The sequence below is a fragment of the Vulpes vulpes genome, chromosome 1 (assembly GCF_048418805.1).
Source record: "Vulpes vulpes isolate BD-2025 chromosome 1, VulVul3, whole genome shotgun sequence".
NCBI classification, from domain to species: Eukaryota; Metazoa; Chordata; class Mammalia; order Carnivora; family Canidae; genus Vulpes; species Vulpes vulpes.
In genome coordinates, this window is record NC_132780.1 from 90405855 (window position 1) to 90423721 (window position 17867).

Consider the following 17867-nt stretch of genomic DNA (forward strand, 5'->3'; position numbering starts at 1 on the left):
CCGTTATCATCGCCCCCATGTATTCTTGAGCAATGTTTTAGCTGGCGTCTGACTGCATCTTTGCTCTCTACAATCCGCCCTGGTTATCAGTGCCAGAGCTACCTTTATGGAGCATCATTATCATCATGTAACTTCTCTGCTCCAATTTCTGTTGTTTCCCTAGTTTCCCAGGTTCAACCTTATTTATACAATCTGAATCACCTTTCTCCCAACATTCCACTCAATCTGACATCCAAGCTTTCATAAGAGCAAGCCTTGCTTATCATGTGCCCCTGCCTTACCTTGTCCATCTCTTCTTTTTCCTTGCTGGATAATCCGTTCCAATCATGCAAATTCTAACTCTTCTATGATACTTTTTCCAACTATCATGGTTTTCATGGATCTTATCCTTCTTGAAATTCTGTATCATTTTCAATTCTGTACCATAGGCTGCAACATGCATTTATAGACATTTCTATATTATTTCAGGTGGACCTAACTAATCCAATTAGATAGTGAAATCTTAGGTTTCATTTCTTTTGGCATTGGCACATCCCCTAACTCAGTGGTAAGTACTAAAGCCAATGTTTTCTATAGGGCCCAATCATGACATATCCCTACTTTTAAAATTCTGTAGTTTTAAGGAAATTTTCTTCAGATTATGATAACTTTTATTGCAGTTAGTTAATCTTGATGCAAAGACTTCTGAGAGGCACATAAATCTTAAATGAAAAAAATAAGGCAATAAGACAATTGTGACATAGTTACATGTTTTTATTACATAAACATTATAATATTGCTTGTGGGAGCTGGTCTTCAGTTTGGCCTCTTTTATGGAATGTCAACTATCTGTAAAGATTGTCTAAGAATTATTTATGATCACTCTTGCACCCTCACCAAAAAAGCCTCCATGCCTACATTTTTCCAGTCAGATTCCTGAGAAAAATAATAGGTTTTGTTTATTTTACAGTGTAATTCATAAGTTCTCTTTCAAGGTATAAAAAGGGACAGACTTTTAAAATAAGAGTCTCCTTTTGTTTACAAAGTTCTATAAAAATACATTAAGTATGCTCATGTTTGTCCTATGACTTAATATTCCAGTTGACCAGAAACAAAAAATAATAATAAAGTTAGGTAAACCACATTAATCTTGCAGCAATATAATGTCCACATCATCATGAACACCTTGCAAAAGCAACTCTCCTGTGTACGTAACAATCTTCCTTCGTTTTGCAGCTTTGAGAGTTCCCACCAATGCTTCAAAGAGGTTGGCACACTTGTCATCTCGGAAGAGGACCCCAAATTTCACGCTTAACTTCCCATCAGCATCTAAGTTGAGAAAATACAATGTTAGTCAAATGCAAAGTCCGTTTCTTGCCCCATATTTAGAAGATTTATGTAATCTTTAAAAAAACATCTAACTATGGGTTAGCCAAGATGACAAACAGTTCACACTCATAAATTCAATGTCATCTCTTGCCAGACCCAAAGACTGACAAAATAAATACAATGTGTTTTATGCCTCCTAGCCTTAGGATCATCTGAGCAAAGACTAGAAGGGAACCAAAACCCATTTACAAAAAGTGAATGTGTTACAATGTTACTACTATGTCCCCTCTGTCTACATTTTGATTTTTTTCAAAGATTTATTTATTTATTTGGGGATCCCTGGGTGGCTCAGCAGTTTAGGGCCTGCCTTTGGCCCAGGGCGTGATCCTGGAGTCCCGGGATCGAGTCCCAAGTCAGGCTCCTGGCATGGAGCCTGCTTCTCCCTCCTCCGGTCTCTGCCCCTGTCTCTCTCTCTCTATGTCTATCGTAAATAAATAAATAAATCTCTAAAAAAAAAAAAGATTTTTTTTTTGAATAAGAGAGAAAGGGGATGCGTGCACATACAGTGCACATGTATGAGTGCAGGGAGAGGGAAAAGGAGAGAGAGAATCCTTGAGCACTCCCCAGTAGCAGGAAGCCTGAGACAGGGCACCATCCCAGGACCCTGACTGAGACCATGACCTGAGCTGAAACCAACAGTCAGACTCTTAAATCAACTGAACCACCCAGGCGCCCCTACATTTTGATTTTTTAATTGTCATGTTGTTGAATCAATAAAAAATAACAAATAGAAGAGAAAGTTTGGGTCAGGAGCAGTGTTTCTCTAAGTGTGTTCTAAACAGACTCAGAGCCCCAGGCAGGGACTGGTGACCTTAAAAATAAAGAAATCTGTATTTACCAGATCCCTAGATTATCGTTTGGAGACCAGTGTTTACTAGATGTTAAAAATTAAGGTAAACCCTAAAAAGAAATGAACCACGAAGCGACGAAAAGACATGGTGGAACCCTTAAATATATTTTACTTTACTAAGACAAAGAAGGCCATCTAAAAAGGGCCATATGATTCCAACTATAGGACATTATACCACCAACAGTGAACCATAGAGTAAAACTATGAATGGTGGCTGATGATGTGTCCATGTAGATGATCAATTGTAACTGTGCAATTCTGCTGGGGGGGGGGTAGTTAGTAATGAGGGAGGCTATGCATGTGTGGGGATAGCAAGTATACAGGAAATCTTTGTACTTTTCTCCAAATTTTACTGTATTCTAAAACTGTTCTAAAAAAATTATGTCTTTTTTTTTTTTTTTAATAAGGTAGTGAAAGGTGGACCTTTGATTAAAAATCAATCAACTGGAAACTTGGAGATAAGAGTAATATGAAACACCCGCCCCCCCCAATCGCTGGTTGATTCCTTTGATCTCCCTGGCTAAACTTCTGACTCCCTTCCTTCAGCACTGCCCCACTAGCCATGCCTGCTGTGAAGAACACGGTCATCAAAGTGAGGGAGATTAGTTCTTTGGCCAAGGGTTCTTGAGTTCCCGTGCTCCAGTGCTAGAATTTCTAACCTGACGCTTAGCACATTCCTACTGTAAATGCAGCATGGTGGTGGCCACTGGAGGCAAGAGAAGGAAATACACAATCATGTTCTAGCACTTTCTAGCTTTCAAAGAAACGGCTTCAGTTCCCACAAGGAAATGAGACATATACACATAATAAGTAAAGCAACAGTACAAAGCCAAGTATATCCTACACTTTGGAGAAGGGCAAGATGCCTCAAATGGGCTAGAATGGGAAAGGAAGACTTCCTGAAGGAGGCAACCCCAGTGCTGGCTTTTAGGGAGGGTGTAACATGGAGCTTTTTTTTTTTTTTTTTTTAAGACTTGTTTTTATTTGAGAGACAGAGAGTGAGGGGAGGGGCAGAGGGAACGACTCTCAAGAAGACTCCCCCGGAGTGCGAAGCCCGACTCTGGGCTGCATCCTACTACCCATGAGATCATGACCTGAGCTGAACCAGAGTCGGATGTCAAGTGACTGACTCACCCTGGTACCCCCAGGTTTTACTTTTTAAAGGTGCCAAAGGCAGAAATCTTGGAGTTCTGTCCACTGATTCCTCACTCTCACAAGTGATTCTACTTCCTTTGTATCTTCTGTTGCTCTCTCCTCTTCTCCATGCACAATCAATGTTTTGGTTCAGGCTGGAATTGATCCTCATGCAGATCACTGCATGACCCCTCACCAGCCTCCCTTTCAGCATTTTGTCCCTGGTATGTCCTCCATATTGGTGCAAAATAAAATCCGTGACAGAAACTTTAAAGATACAAATCTGATTGATAATCTTTTTATTTTTAAAAAATTTTATTTATTAATTCATGAGAGACACAGAGAAGCAGAGACACAGGCAGAGGCAGAAGCAGGCTCCATGCAGGAACCCAATGCGGGACTCGATCCCAGGACCACAGGATCATGCCCTGGGCCAAAGGCAGATGCTTAACCGCTGAGCCACCCAGGTGTTCTGATTATATATATATATATATATATATATATATATATATATATATATATATTTTAGGTAAACTCTACCCCCAAGGTGGGGTTTGAACCCATGACTCTGAGATCAAGAGTCACATGCTCCATGGACTAAGCCAGCCAGGCACCCCTGACTGATTGATTCTCTTCTACTTTAATCTTTCAGTGGCTCCCTACCACCTTCTAATAGGGATGCCCATGGCGTCAGAGATAAGACCCTTCATCCTCTGGCCTTTGCACTCCTCTCTCACCTAGTCTCCTGCCATATTGTTATATGTACCTTTTGATCCAGTCAATAATCATGACTTATTCTTACCTAAAGTTAAAATGAGAGATCCTGCCCTGGCAGTTTTGCCCATGTTTAGCCATTTGCCCAGCATCCCAGATCCCTTTTTCTAGCTAATTCTTTTTCTTCAAGAATGGGCTCAAATGGCACTTTTTCTGAGAAGTCCTCTGTGATTCCCTCAGTTGAGTTAATCACTTCTTATAAAATTAGGTATATATCAAAGTACTCACCATCAATTTAGTAATAATAGCTAATATTTGTTGAATATTTGCTATGCTCCTAGAAATGTTCAATGCATTTTGTAGTAATTAAAACTCCCTTAATCCCTATTTCATGGAAGGTAAGGCACAATTCATTGCAAGAACCACCATTATTTTATATTCCAATTAAACTGCCAATTTAACTATAGCATAACATGTATGGTAAGATGCATTCTTGGGGCACCTGGGTGGCTCAGTGGTTGAGCATCTGCCTTTGGCTCAGGTCGTGATCCTGGGGTCTGGGATTGAGTCTAACAAGAGGCTCCCTTCAGGGAGTCTGCTTCTCCCTCTGCCTATGTCTCTGTCTTTCTCTGTGTGTCTCATGAATAAATAAGTAAAATCTTAAAAAAAAAATGCATTCTTATTTTAGAGATTTTAAAGTTTAGGGAAAAATGTCTTTGAATCATTGAAATAGAATATTATTTCCAAATAAGGAAACCAAGGCATAAAAATGTTTAGTAATGTGTCCAGGGTCACACAGTAAGTTGTAGGGTAGCTGGGATTCACTCTTAAGAGAGTCTGACTCCAGAGCATATGCAAATAACCACTTCCAGATCCACACCTCCAATCCATTTGTCTGTCTTCCTGCTACCTAAAAAGGGCCACAGGGGCTGAGATAGAATTTTGTTTATTTTCACATGTCTAGCATTTGAGCACAAAGACGGCACTCAAGAAATATTTGTTGAATGAAAGAATTTAAATCTCCAAATAATCTTTATCCACTTAATTTTTTTTCCACCGGATGAAAAATGAGACTTTAAAGAATTTAATGTTAAAAGAAATAGATAAATATGTTAACTAACGAGACTTTAAGTAAAAATTTGAAGACAAAAATAAAAGAAGTAGATAAAACTAAATTCATCAATACAAACTTCACCTAAAACATCATATTTAGATTAGTCTAAAAAGGATCAGTCTAAATCATAATTTAGTCAAAATTATCCCCGACACAACTTACATAATTAACCATAACCTGTCCATAGATAACATATCTCCATAGACACTTTCCAACTCAGGAAGTAAACTATTTCCAGGAATAGGTAAGTGAAGGAGGCCTGGTGAAGCTGCAAAGTTCAAAATGTTTTATCCTTACAGAAATTATGATAATTACCTTATGGTCTTCTAGTTTGTAAAGCTGCTAATTTTGAAGTGCAGATTCAATTTCCCTTAGTAGAATAATAACTGTTCTAGGGTAAAGGTCAGAAATGTAAATGCAATTGAATCCAACCAATAAACACTAGGCTAACATGGAGACAGATCTAAGAGAGAAGAAAATCCCCAAGTTATTTAAAATACATCCTTAATATATCTTTAACAATCTAAATAGTACTACTCCCAAGAGCAACAGGACCTCACAGAACTCCAAAGAAATTGGAAAGGTAGAAATGAGGAACTCAGGTAGAGCAATCACTATTGAAAATAAGATTTATGGGGTGCCTGGGTGGCTCAGTTGCTTGGGCATCTGCCTTTGGCTTGGGTCATGATCCTGAGGTCCTGGGATTGAGCCCTGCCTCGGGCTCCCTGCTCAGTGGGGAGTCTACTTCTCCCTTTGCCTCCCCACCCCTGCTTGTGCTTGTGCTCTCTCTCTCAAATAAATAAATATTTTTTTTAAAAAAAGAAAAAAAGAAAAGAAAAGATTCAGAACAACAGTGGAGAACTAGTACAAGGGACATTTGATATACTAACGGCTCAATGGCATTTTCCAACTATGTCTTATTTCAAGTGATTTGTTATTTAAAAGCAGACAGAGCCCTGAGTCCAGGGCTGAGCTCAGCAGGGAATCTGCTTGAGATTCTCTCCCTTTCCTTCTCCCTCTGCCCCTCCTTCAGTTTTTCCATTCTCTCTCTAAAATAAGTCTTTTAAAAAACCCAACTGTGTAAAGGATATGGTTTCTTTTAGTTACATGTACATAAATACCTGACAAAATTCAAGAATTTGGAGAAAATAGAGACAATATGGTGTAATTTTAATTCGAGTCCCTAGTCATTTAGAAGTTTGTAAGATGGTGTTAAGATAAAACAAATTAATTTTAATAGTGTGACAAATAAAAATATGAATACGATTCAATCACCAGATTTCAATGCAGCCAGATTAAAGAAACACAGCAATTTTCTTTGCACTAAATTGCATCAAATTCACAATATCCCAAAGGCTTTGTCTCCAGAAACCACTTCATGGCTGAGGGCAGAGCTGCTATAACTATGTCCTGAAGTCCTAGGTTACCAAAAAAGTTGGTCCTACTTCTCTGAGATAAATTCAGAATACTATGACCTTATTATAATACTTACTTTTTGAACCTAGACGATGGATTTCCTCCACTAAAAGGTTAACTTCGTGATCTACATTCATTGCTGCCTGAGAGAGAAAAGAATGCCTATATTATTACCATTTCTATATCCTATTAAGCACATCTTGCCAAATCCAAGGGTCATCTTTTTTTTTTTTCCATGTTTCAATTGTCACTGTTAATTTACCAGGTTCCGCTTCCTAAAAATACTTGTGTAACCTGCATGACACCGGAGTACTTCCATTTCTCCTCTCTTCATCATTGCCCCTTTGTGCTGACCCCACTCTTATTCTACACAGGATGTTGGCAAGAATGCAGCACCCACTATAAAACTCTAACCCCATCCTCATGGTGCTCTGCACCAAAACCACAAAGGTGACGTAGGACCTGCCCTCAGGGAATTCATGGTCTAGAAGCAGAGAAAGACCTGCAATGAGTAATAGCAATGCGACAGTGGGTTTTTTTTTTTTCACTGTATTTTTTAATTGATCAGATGTTTTAGCTTAGTTTCATCATTTTTTTAATTTAATTCATTTGCCAACATACAGTATAACACCCAGTGTTCATCTTATCATGTGCCTTCTTCAATGCCCATCACCCAGTTACCCCATTCCACCCCCCCACCTCCCTTTGTGTAACCCATTGTTTACTTCCCAGAGTTAGGAGTCTCTCATGGTTTGTCTTCCTCTCTAATTTTTCCCCACTGGGTTTCCCCTCCTTCATGATCCTCTGCACTATTTCTTATATTCCACATGAGTGAAACCATATAATTGTCTTTCTCCAACTGACTTATTTCATTCAGCATAATACCCTCCAGTTCCATCCACATTGAAGTAAATGGGAGGTATTTACCCTTTCTGATGGCTGAGTAATATTCCAGTGTGTGTGTGTGTGTGTGTGTGTGTGTATACAAATCTTCTTTATCCATTCATTGACAAAGGTGGAAGCCACGGAAGACTTTGTGGAGGTCACTGAAGAGATGTGGGCCAGGTAGACAGTTGGCAAAGGGAGCCCTATGAGTGGGGAAGAGTGCATGCAAAAGCCCAGAAGCAAAGGAGGAAGCGCATAGCACATTTGAGGCAAGCCCTAAGATAGAAGCTGGAGTTCCCGAGATAAAGGAAGACACTTCCAACCCTTCCGGAGCCTGCGGTCTAGTGGGGAAAGCAGATCAATACAGGGCAGCTTTAATACTGTCAGGACAGGGTGATGATGCCTCTGGGTCACCTGCAGGGCGTCGTGGCCTTCCCGGGGCAGTGCCCAGTACACCCGACTGCAGTGGAGAGCTGGTGGTGAGCATCGTTGGTCTCAGATAAGGAGGAGTCCAGGACTAAGAGCAGCTGAGAGACCCGCCTCGGTTCACTAGGTGTTCTCCCGCCGGGGGCTTCACACCATCATAGCCTCCTCCACCCTAGCCCCCCGAACCCTGGGCTGCAGCTATATGGAGCTTCTTTCTATTCCTCAAATTGTCTGGCTCTATCACCTCCAACCTTCACACATACTGTGTCTCTACCCGGACTACTGCTATTCCTCTTTGTTGCAGCTAACTCCCACACATCCAGCCCCAGCTTAGAGAAGACTTCCTCCAGGAAGCCTTCCCTGAAGCCCTGGTGGAGGAGCGCTCCCCCACAGCATTGGGCACCCTCTCCATTCCACTTCCCTGGAATTATGTTTCTCCGCTTTTTTTTTTTTTTTTATTCATGAGAGACACACAGAGAGGCAGAGACACAGGCAGAGGGAGAAGCAGGCTTCATGCAGGGAGCCCGAAGTGGGACTCAACCCCAGATCTCCAGGATCACGGCCTGAGCCAAAGACAGACGCTCAACCGCGGAGCCACCCAGGCGTCCCTGGAAAAGGCTCTTGATGCAGGAATACGACCAATATCTATCCGGAGACAGAAAAGGGAGGTAAAGAGGCATAGCAAACACCTTCAAAAAGGGAGAAGAGAGCAAGAAATAGGGAAAGAGGAGGTGGATGTGGGGGAGAGAACTCCAACCATCAAGGGTCAAAGAAGTAAGGGCAGTAAAGAGTTTCCTGTTTTTATTATTTTTTTTAAGATTTTATTCACTTACTTGAGAGAGAAAGACAGAGATAGCGAGAGGGGGCACGAGCAGGGAGGAGAGGGAGAAGCAGACTCCCCGCTGAGCAGGGAGCCCATCATGGGGCTCCATCCCAGCCCCCACGCCCCCCCCCACCCCCCTGGGATCATGACCTGAGCCAGGCACCCCTGAAAAGTTTCCCTACAAAGGCAGTAACTCACCGAAAGCACAACATGAGAGTCAGAAAGTATGAGCAATTGGCAGAACATGCATCAATTCAGTCTATTTTCAAATATTTTTTTTCTTTATTTATTTATGATAGTCACACAGAGAGAGAGAGAGAGAGGCAGAGACACAGGCAGAGGGAGAAGCAGGCTCCATGCACCGGGAGCCCGATGTGGGACTCGATCCTGGGTCTCCAGGATTGCGCCCTGGGCCAAAGGCAGGCGCTAAACCGCTGCGCCACCCAGAGATCCCCAATTCAGTCTATTTTCAAATCAAATAAGGAACTAAAAAGTAGGGTTGTATGAGTGGTGTGCTTAGGAGTGATAATTTAGAAGAAACCGTTATATCTAGACACATTATGACTAATTCCTGGTAACTTTTAAAAACAAGGATGATTAAAGTGATAGTGATTGGTGCCTCCGGTTTCTATCAGCTCATAATGAAATGCACCACTACTATCTGCTACAATATTTGTGTGGATATTATAATTTAACAAGTGTTTATTGCAATAAAATGCAACATCTTGGGTTAATGTGTCTACATAAAACTCAATACCAAAAATTATAGTGTCCAAATATTGAGAACTTCCTGTTGGTGAAACTATAACATTGTATTCAGTTTGAGATCATTTGAGAGATGCTAAAAAGTTTATACAGAAGATACAACAGAAAGATACGTCATGAAAACAATGGTAGAAAAACCCTACAGATGTTAGTGAGGTGGACAGTTGTCACTTTATCTGCTCGGCACCCATTCTGCATTCTGCTCCAGCAGTGTAATTTTTGGTTGGGTCCAGTCTTTTCTTCCTTACTCTAAATCCAAGGATGTCAGTAGAGCCTCACTCGAAATTCCAGGAGTAGGGTTAGAGCCAGAGTAATTGATTTGGGACCCAAGGTCAGTGATCCCATCCTGAACAATTAGATTCAGTCCAGGAATTTTGCCAGAATGATCAGTAAAACACACTCTCCTACTAGGTTTGAAGATGTCACTTTAGGGCCCCTAATGGAAACTGTTACCACGTGAAAACAGCCCATCAGGAATAAAGTTAGCACTAAGAAAAGTCCAGCCACATTACAATGACTGAGCCTATATATGACTGCAGACTTTCCAGTTGCATGAAACAATCTTTCCTGGTTTTGCCTGTGCTGGTTTGATGAGCTTCTGTCACTTGTACTCTAAAGAATGTTGACCCATAAAGTCAATCTAGAGAAGACCTGCGACCATTTCTTAAAGTTAAAGCTTTTATGGGACGCCTGGGTGGCTCAGCGGTTGAGTGCCTGCCTTCAATTCAGCCCTGGGTGTGATTCTGGAGACCCGGGATGGAGTCCCACGTTGTGCTCCCTGCATGGAGCCTGCTTCTCCCTCTGCCTATGTCTCTGCCTGTCTCATGAATAAGTAAATAAAATCTTTAAAATAAAATAAAGCTCCTTTTATGTATTTATGTAATAGTGTTGTTTCGTGCTGCTCTATTGGGTAGGATGGGCAGATGTAATAGACTTGAGAGCCATATAAGAAAAAAATTTCCTTATAATCAAAACTGTTGTCTAACAATGAAGCTCGCAGCTGTTACTGGTAACACTGATGCAGCAGTATGGATGTGCCAGTTAGTGAGGAAATTAGCCTGAGGCAGAAGACAATATGCAAGGGGATTGCAGTCCTCTCCAATTCTCAGATTTCCTGACTTCTCCCACACATGTACCTCTTTAACATTGTCCCCCCCACACACACACACATACACAATCAGCAGCACACTTCAGACCTAGCTCTCCTTTAGTAACGAGACTTAAAGAGGAAATCCCACTATAAAGTAGTGTGAATACCTGTATCATATTAAGCAGATGTATGCAGATCCAATTTAAAGAAAGGCAACCGGCATTTCTTTATAATTAATTGCACACGAGACTCCTTATCTATGTGAATTCATGTAATCCTAAGAAACCTTGCAAGGAATGTATTACTTAAACCCATTTTACCTACTCCAGAACTGGCTGAGAGGGACTCCCTACAATTAAATGCTGTTGCTACACCATCATTCTGTTTTTTCTCTTCCGCTTCTTCATCTTCTTCCTGGTCATTATGCAAAGTGTGCTAAATACAATAGTGAGTGGTGTTTTATGGAATATTACATGCTGAGTATACACTAAGGCAGAACACTGACAAAGCCAGAAAAGCTCCCCGCCCAGACCCCTGCAAGTAGGAAAACAACACGTTTAGGAACTTTTGCTAGCACATACAATTTGGTAGGATTCATTTCTTTATTACTTAGCGGGGACACAGTGGGGGAGTACTCATTGTTGTTCCACAATCCTTGAGGCCCCCGACATTAGATAAGGACAGAAGGCTGGGCTGGAGTGAGCTGCAAGATCAAGAACAGTGGGGAGAGGCCGGCAGCAGAGCAAGCCCAGTGGAAGAAAGAGATCCTCAGTGGGAGCTCAAGGGAAGGCGGTGGCAGATGCTAGCCGGGACCTCTAACTGTGTCAGAATCTAATTAGGCTTTGTGCGTGGGAATCACAAAGAAAGGACTGGGCCGCAGGCCGGAAAGCTCCACCCTCGGCATACACTCGAGGATGTACTTAAGGACCTTCTCACAGTTTTTAAGTTTGGAAGCAATACAAGGAGGTTTTCTGAGGCTCGAGGAATACCGCCTGCTGGAGTGGGGCGCCCGGGAAGCCGCCGCCGCTGCACGTCCACCCGTGGGGCCGGCCACCACCCCTGGGGCCCGCCACCACCCCCCGCTGGGGCCCGGCCACCCCGCCCCCGGGCCCGCCACCCCCTCCCCGGGCCCGGCCACCCCCCCCCCGGGCCCGCCACCCCCCTCCGGGCCCCGCCACCACCCCCCCCCCCGGCCCGGCCACCCCCCCCCGGGGCCCGCCACCACCCCCCCCCCCGGGCCCGCCACCCCCTCCCCGGGGCCCGGCCAACCCCCCCCGGGCCCGGCCACCCCCCCCCCGGGCCCGGCCACCCCCCTCCGGGCCCGCCACCCCCCTCCGGGCCCCGCCACCACCCCCCCCGGGGCCCGCCACCACCTCCCCGGGGCCCGGCCAACCCCCCCCCGGGGCCCGGCCACCCCCCCCCCCCCCCGGGGCCCGCCGCCTTTTCCGGCCGAGCCTCGCACGCGCTGCCTACCGCCGGCGGCCCCCCGGGTCACGGAGGACCCGGCTCCTTCCTGCCCGCCCGCGGGCGCGCACACGCTCCATATTCGGTCATCCCCGCTCCAGGTTTGGGAGCGCCCGGAAGGGGTCCGCAGCCCCGTCCCCGCAGGCCGCCCCCGGCCACCCCCGCACCGGCGGGGGCGGGGGCGGGGGCGGCGGGCTCCGGGGCAGCCCCGGGAGGGCCGCGCGTCCCGGAAGCCTTTGTCTCCGCCGGCGCCGCCCGTCCGCGCCCGTGCGCCCCGCCCAAGCCAGCGCCCCTGCGGGGCCACCGAGACGCCCGGCCCGGGGCTCCCCGAAGCCCCCGGGGCGCTCATCACCCCCGCGACCCGCAGTCCCCGGCCCTCGCCCGCCCCGCGCTGCACACCGCCGCCCGCGCCCCCGCAAGTGCAAAGCGGACCGCCCGCACCGCGGAGGAAGCCTCGCCGCGCTGGAGGCTTCCCGGGCCCGGCCGGCGCGACGTCACGTGAGCCGAGGCGGGGGGCGCGGGGGAGCGGAGGAGCGGGGGAGCGGGGGGCGCGGGGGAGCGGAGGAGCGGGGCGCGGGGGAGCGGGGGGCGCGGGGGAGCGGAGGAGCGGGGGGCGCGGAGGAGCGGAGGAGCGGGGCGTGGGGCGCGGGGCGCGGGGGGCGTGGGGCGCGCCCTCGGGTCCCCGCGCGGGGTCTCAGCCCAGCGCCGGTCCGACCCCCTCGCGCCGCCGCACCTCCCGATGCCCGCTCCGCACCGCGGCGCCTGCACCGGCCGCCCCGTCCATCCCTGACACCCGCCCGTCACCTTCCCGGAGGCCCACTCACCTTTCCCCTCCTCTGACTTTCCGAGGAAGAGCTGGTGCAGCGTCGGCGCGGGCCGGGTCGTCTTCTTCAACACAGCGCGGAGGAGGAGGAGGAGGAGGAGGAGGAGGAGGAGGAGGAGGCTGAGGAAGGAAGTGACTGATGCAGAAGAGAAAGGCTGGTGTGGAGGAGGGGGTGGGAGGTAAGAGTTTAAGCGCTCGAGAAAGGGGCCGCCCACACTCCCAGGGACAAGCCTATGGGGAGGAAACTGCGGAGCAGACGCCTGGGAAGGGGCCGACTCCAGGCAGGTGGCAGGCGCCGAGGCCTCCAGGAATGCGGACTCCAGCTGCGGTGACCGGTGACCGCCACCCTCCCCTGCGCCGCTCGGGGCCGGTGATCCCCACCCCCCCCCCACCCCCATCCGATCCTGGGCATCGATTTCCTGCCAGTATCTCCCTCCTAACGTCAGAAATAAAGTGCCACCAATGTGATGACTGCTGGGATCTAGAAGGAACATGACTTTGGTTCTGGAGGCCAGCAGCAGGGGTCTCCAGGAAACTACAACAAGGCAGGAGGATAGTCCGATTGGGGGGGGGGGGGGGGGCGGTGCATTCTTAAAAACCAACCTGTTCTCTTGCAAAGAAAGTTTGCTCGGGCAACGCCAGTTCTTGATCCTGAGTAAATATAACTTTCGTCTCTTCTTCATTCAGTATTTCCTACATTTAACTACCTAGCTCAATCGGTCTATTTATACTTTTATTTTAGTCACCGTTGTTTTATTCACTGTTCTTTACTTGCACGCCAAAGAGAGAGAGAGAGACAGAGAGATGCTTGCTGTACCCAGAATCCCCTTAAAAAGGAAACTGAAATAACCCAAACTATTCCTAAGGCAAAGGTTGCACAAATAACCAAAAAAAACTACCCTCCCCATAGCTGATTGGAGTAAGGGTGATCATGTGACCCAAGAGCACACAATCCATAAACTGGCCATCGTCCTAGAAGGTGACTTGGAACAAACAATCCTTACCCAACAGGGACTCTAATAATTGAGTAAGCCAATCAGATTCTCCCTTGGAAATTGAAAGGGAAGAGCAAAGAATGAGCCGATCCATAGAAAGAGTAAAGCTGAAAGAGGGCTTGAGGCTGGAGCAGAAAAATGGGCCTCCAGAAAGCAAAACAGTGGAGTAAGCAGAAAACCCTTGGGATGAAGTAGAAGGTGTGTGTGGGCAGAAATGGTAGAAGCAAACCCTAAGAGAAGCTGAGACCCAGTGATAGAATAAAAGCAACAAACACCTGCTCCCCAGGGGGATATGAGTATCCAGGTCTCTAAGGCTTCACTGGATCCCTCCACTTTGCAAGCTGTATACTGGTTTCCCTTTTATAGTAAACACCTATCCTTTGGGCACAACTTTGAATGAGTCTCTGTTCACCACCAAAAGATTCTGATTCAGTGTAGGTTTCCCATGTCAGATGAAGTATAAAGTGACTCTGAGATCCTTGGAGGCCTATCTTTTTCTCACTAAAACAAAGCTGAGAAGTTACCTTTTATATCTTTCAAAGTCTACATAATGCAAAATCATAATTCAAGAAATTACCATGTTTAGCAATTCTCTAACCTGGGTAGTTGGCCTGTGGCTGTGATCACAGTCCTTGGATAATATCCAGTGAAATGATTAATCAACCCGTAGTGTGCTACGACTATTAAGTAATTAGTGTTTCACTGTACTCTACCAATGGGCAGAAAAAGAAACAGATTACCTAAACAAGGAAAAGTCCCTATTAATATAAAATATATATATAAATGGATTCAGTCTTTGAAAATACTTTGCTTATATACATATGCTACACTAAGCATAACAACTTCATGTGAATCTATAAAGAATTACAATTCAAGAAAGTTTTTTGATGAAAAATATTAAATTTTTTGCCATTTAATATTTTTCTTTCTTTTTAAAAAAAATTTTTTTTTTGGAGATATTTTTCATACCCAATTTCTACACTTTCAGTTTTTTTTTTTAAGATTTTATTTATTTATTCATGAGAGACACACAGAGGCAGAGACAAAGGCAGAGGGAGAAGCAGGCTCCTTGTGGGGAGCCTGATGCAGGACTCCGTCCCAGGACCCAGGGATCATGACCTAAGCTGAAGGCAGATGTTCAGCCACTGAGCCACCCAGACCCTCTTTCAGTTCCTATACAGACTTTTGCCATCTTTTCTTGTTCTCTTAGGAATATTATCATCATGTAGCTAAACAATGTGGAATTTTAACTTACAAGCAAAAAATAAAGTTTATTAAACAGTTAAGAAGTATTTATTAAATATTGAGGATGTGCCAGCAATGGTGTGCCAGGATTGGAGGGTACAAAGTAGCCTACAGTATGATCTCTGTCAAGAAGAATGTTCAGAAAGGTATATATGAAATATTAAGACAATCTTTATCCATTTACTTAATTGCAAAGTATAGACCAGCACTGTCCAATAAAAATATAATCATGAGCCACATTATGTAATTTAAAATTTTCTATTAGCCACATTAAAAAATGTGAAATTAATTTTAATAATATGTTCTAACCCAGTATATCCAAAATACTATCATTACCACCTATAAAACTTATCAATGAGATATTATTATACATTCTTTGTTTTGTACTAAGCCTTTGAAATCTATGGTATATTTTAAACTTATAGCACATTTCAGGTGCTCAATAGCCTTATGTGGCTAGTGGCTACTGCATTAGTCAGTGTAGCTACAGACAACTCCAGAATAAAGTATGACATACATGCTAATAATTTTACTTAAGAAATTACATGTTCCTGGAATGAGAAAAATTACAGCATTGTATTTAAAGGTTCATGACAAATTGAGGTATTCATTTTAAAAACATAATTGTCTCCCTTATAATGAATAGAAAGTAATATTTGTAAGAAACCTGAGGATAGTAATTCTATCCTGAGTATATACCCAAGAGAAAAGGCACATTCATCAAAAGACATGACAGAAATAGTCACATAGTCACAATAGCACTATTCATAATATTTCTAAACTAAAGCTACCCAAATGCCCAGTAATATTCGAATGGTTAAAAATTGTGGCATAGTCATAAGCCAGAAAGTTATCCACCAAGGAAAAGACACAACAAATAACTACATGCAACAATATAGATGAACCTCACAAACACAGTGCTGAGTGGAATGATCCTGATGACACTTTTTATATGAAGCCTTAAAAACAGGCAAAACCCATCAGAAGTGTTAAAAGTTAGGATAGTGGTTATCTTTGGTGGGTGGTGGGGTGACTAAAATGGGCATGACAGGGGCTCTATGCAGGTGGTGATTAGCTTCTGCCTCTTGATCTAGTCACTAAACAGATATTTTGATTTGAAAATTCACTAAACTGGACACTTAATTTTCTTTTCTTGTGGCTATATTCTTTTTTTTTTTTTAATTTTTTTTTATTTATTTATGATAGAGAGAAAGAGAGAGAGAGAGAGGCAGAGATACAGGCAGAGGGAGAAGCAGGCTCCATGCACCGGGAGCCCGATGTGGGATTCGATCCCAGGTCTCCAGGATCGCGCCCTGGGCCAAAGGCAGGCGCCAAACCACTGCGCCACCCAGGGATCCCTCTTGTGGCTATATTCTTAATAAAACATTAAAAAATATAAAGAATAGGGGATCCCTGGGTGGCGCAGTGGTTTGGCGCCTGCCTTTGGCCCAGGGCGCGATCCTGGAGACCCGGGATCGAATCCCACGTCAGGCTCCCGGTGCATGGAGCCTGCTTCTCCCTCTGCCTGTATCTCTGCCTCTCTCTCTCTCTCTCTGTGACTATCATAAATAAATAAAAATTAAAAAAAATATATAAAGAATAGAGAATCTTGACCAAACAAGGCCTATTCCAGGAATGTAAGGATTATTCAGCGACATTAGAAAATTTAAAAGTCCCCTGTGGCTAGGGGTCTTTAGGTTTTATCTTATTCTGTAAAGTGAGATTTCTCAGTTGGACCTGTCATTGTAGTTCAAACTATCATCCCCCTGTACTCATGTTAGTGTTAAAGATGATAGTACTATTATGATGATTGCATGTCTTGGCATTAATTTTGGATTCAATTGCAGTACTGTTTGAGTGCTTTGGGGGACACAAAGAAGTAAAAGTAAAATTTTTGCCCTCAAGAAATAATGGAAAAGGATTATATATCATAAGCAAGTAAAATTTATTCCAGGAATGCAAAATTGCTTCAACAAATGGAAAATAATCAGTGTAATGCAATATATTAATAAAATAAAGGGGAAATCCACATAATTATCTCAGTAGATGAAAAAAAGCATTTGATAAAACACTGTTCTTTTATAGTATTACAGTAAAAGCCTTCAATAAACTAGGGGAAAAAAGGGAATTTCCTCAACCTAATAATAACAAGGGCAACTACAAAACCCCATAGATAGCATCATACTTAATCATGAAAAACTGAAAGCATGTCCCCTAAGATCAGGAATGTGACAAGAAAGTCTGCTAAAGAATTCACAAAAATACTATTAGAGATAATGAGCCAGTTCAATATATAAAAATCAATTGTATTTCTTTTTTTTTAAAGACACTTTTCCTTTTTTTCAAAAAGATTTTATTTACTTATTTGAGATGGAGAGAGAGGACACAAGCCAGGAGGAGAGGAAGGAGGAGGGGCAGAGAGAGGAGAAGAGGGGAAAAGCAGATTCCCCACTGAGCAGGGCTCCATTAATGGGCTTGATCCCAGGACCCTGAGATCATGACCTGAGCCAAAGGCAGACACTAAACCAACTGAGGCACCCAGATGCCCCAATCAGTTGTATTTCTCATCTGAAAATGAAGCTAAGAAATAAATTCTGTTTATAATAACATGAAAATAATAAAATACTTAGGAATAAGTCTAAAGAAGTACAACACTTGTACAAAATATTGTTGAAAGAAACAAATTTTTAAATCCAAGTAAATGGAAAAACATCCTGTGTTCATAGAGTGGAAGGCTTAATATTGTGAAGATGAT

At 44.1% G+C, this 17867-nt stretch overlaps 1 protein-coding gene across 3 annotated transcripts; it reads right to left on the bottom strand.

Moving 5' to 3' along the window:
• Window positions 1-732: 732 nt before the first annotated feature.
• Window positions 733-13698, bottom strand: ABRACL (ABRA C-terminal like). 3 transcript variants are annotated; one of them, XM_072719806.1, is made up of 4 exons: window positions 13476-13698; window positions 12874-12992; window positions 6673-6739; window positions 733-1308 (listed from the first exon to the last, which is right to left on the bottom strand). In XM_072719806.1, the coding sequence occupies exons 3-4, from the start codon at window positions 6731-6733 to the stop codon at window positions 1124-1126; spliced, it is 246 nt and encodes an 81-aa protein (XP_072575907.1). In that variant the 5' UTR covers window positions 6734-6739; window positions 12874-12992; window positions 13476-13698; the 3' UTR covers window positions 733-1123. The 3 variants fall into 3 exon arrangements, with proteins under 3 accessions (XP_072575907.1, XP_025853704.1, XP_072575911.1); XM_025997919.2 differs by having other exon boundaries at window positions 12874-13027; XM_072719810.1 differs by lacking the exons at window positions 12874-12992; window positions 13476-13698 and adding an exon at window positions 12059-12213.
• Between the last annotated feature and the right edge of the window lie 4169 nt (window positions 13699-17867).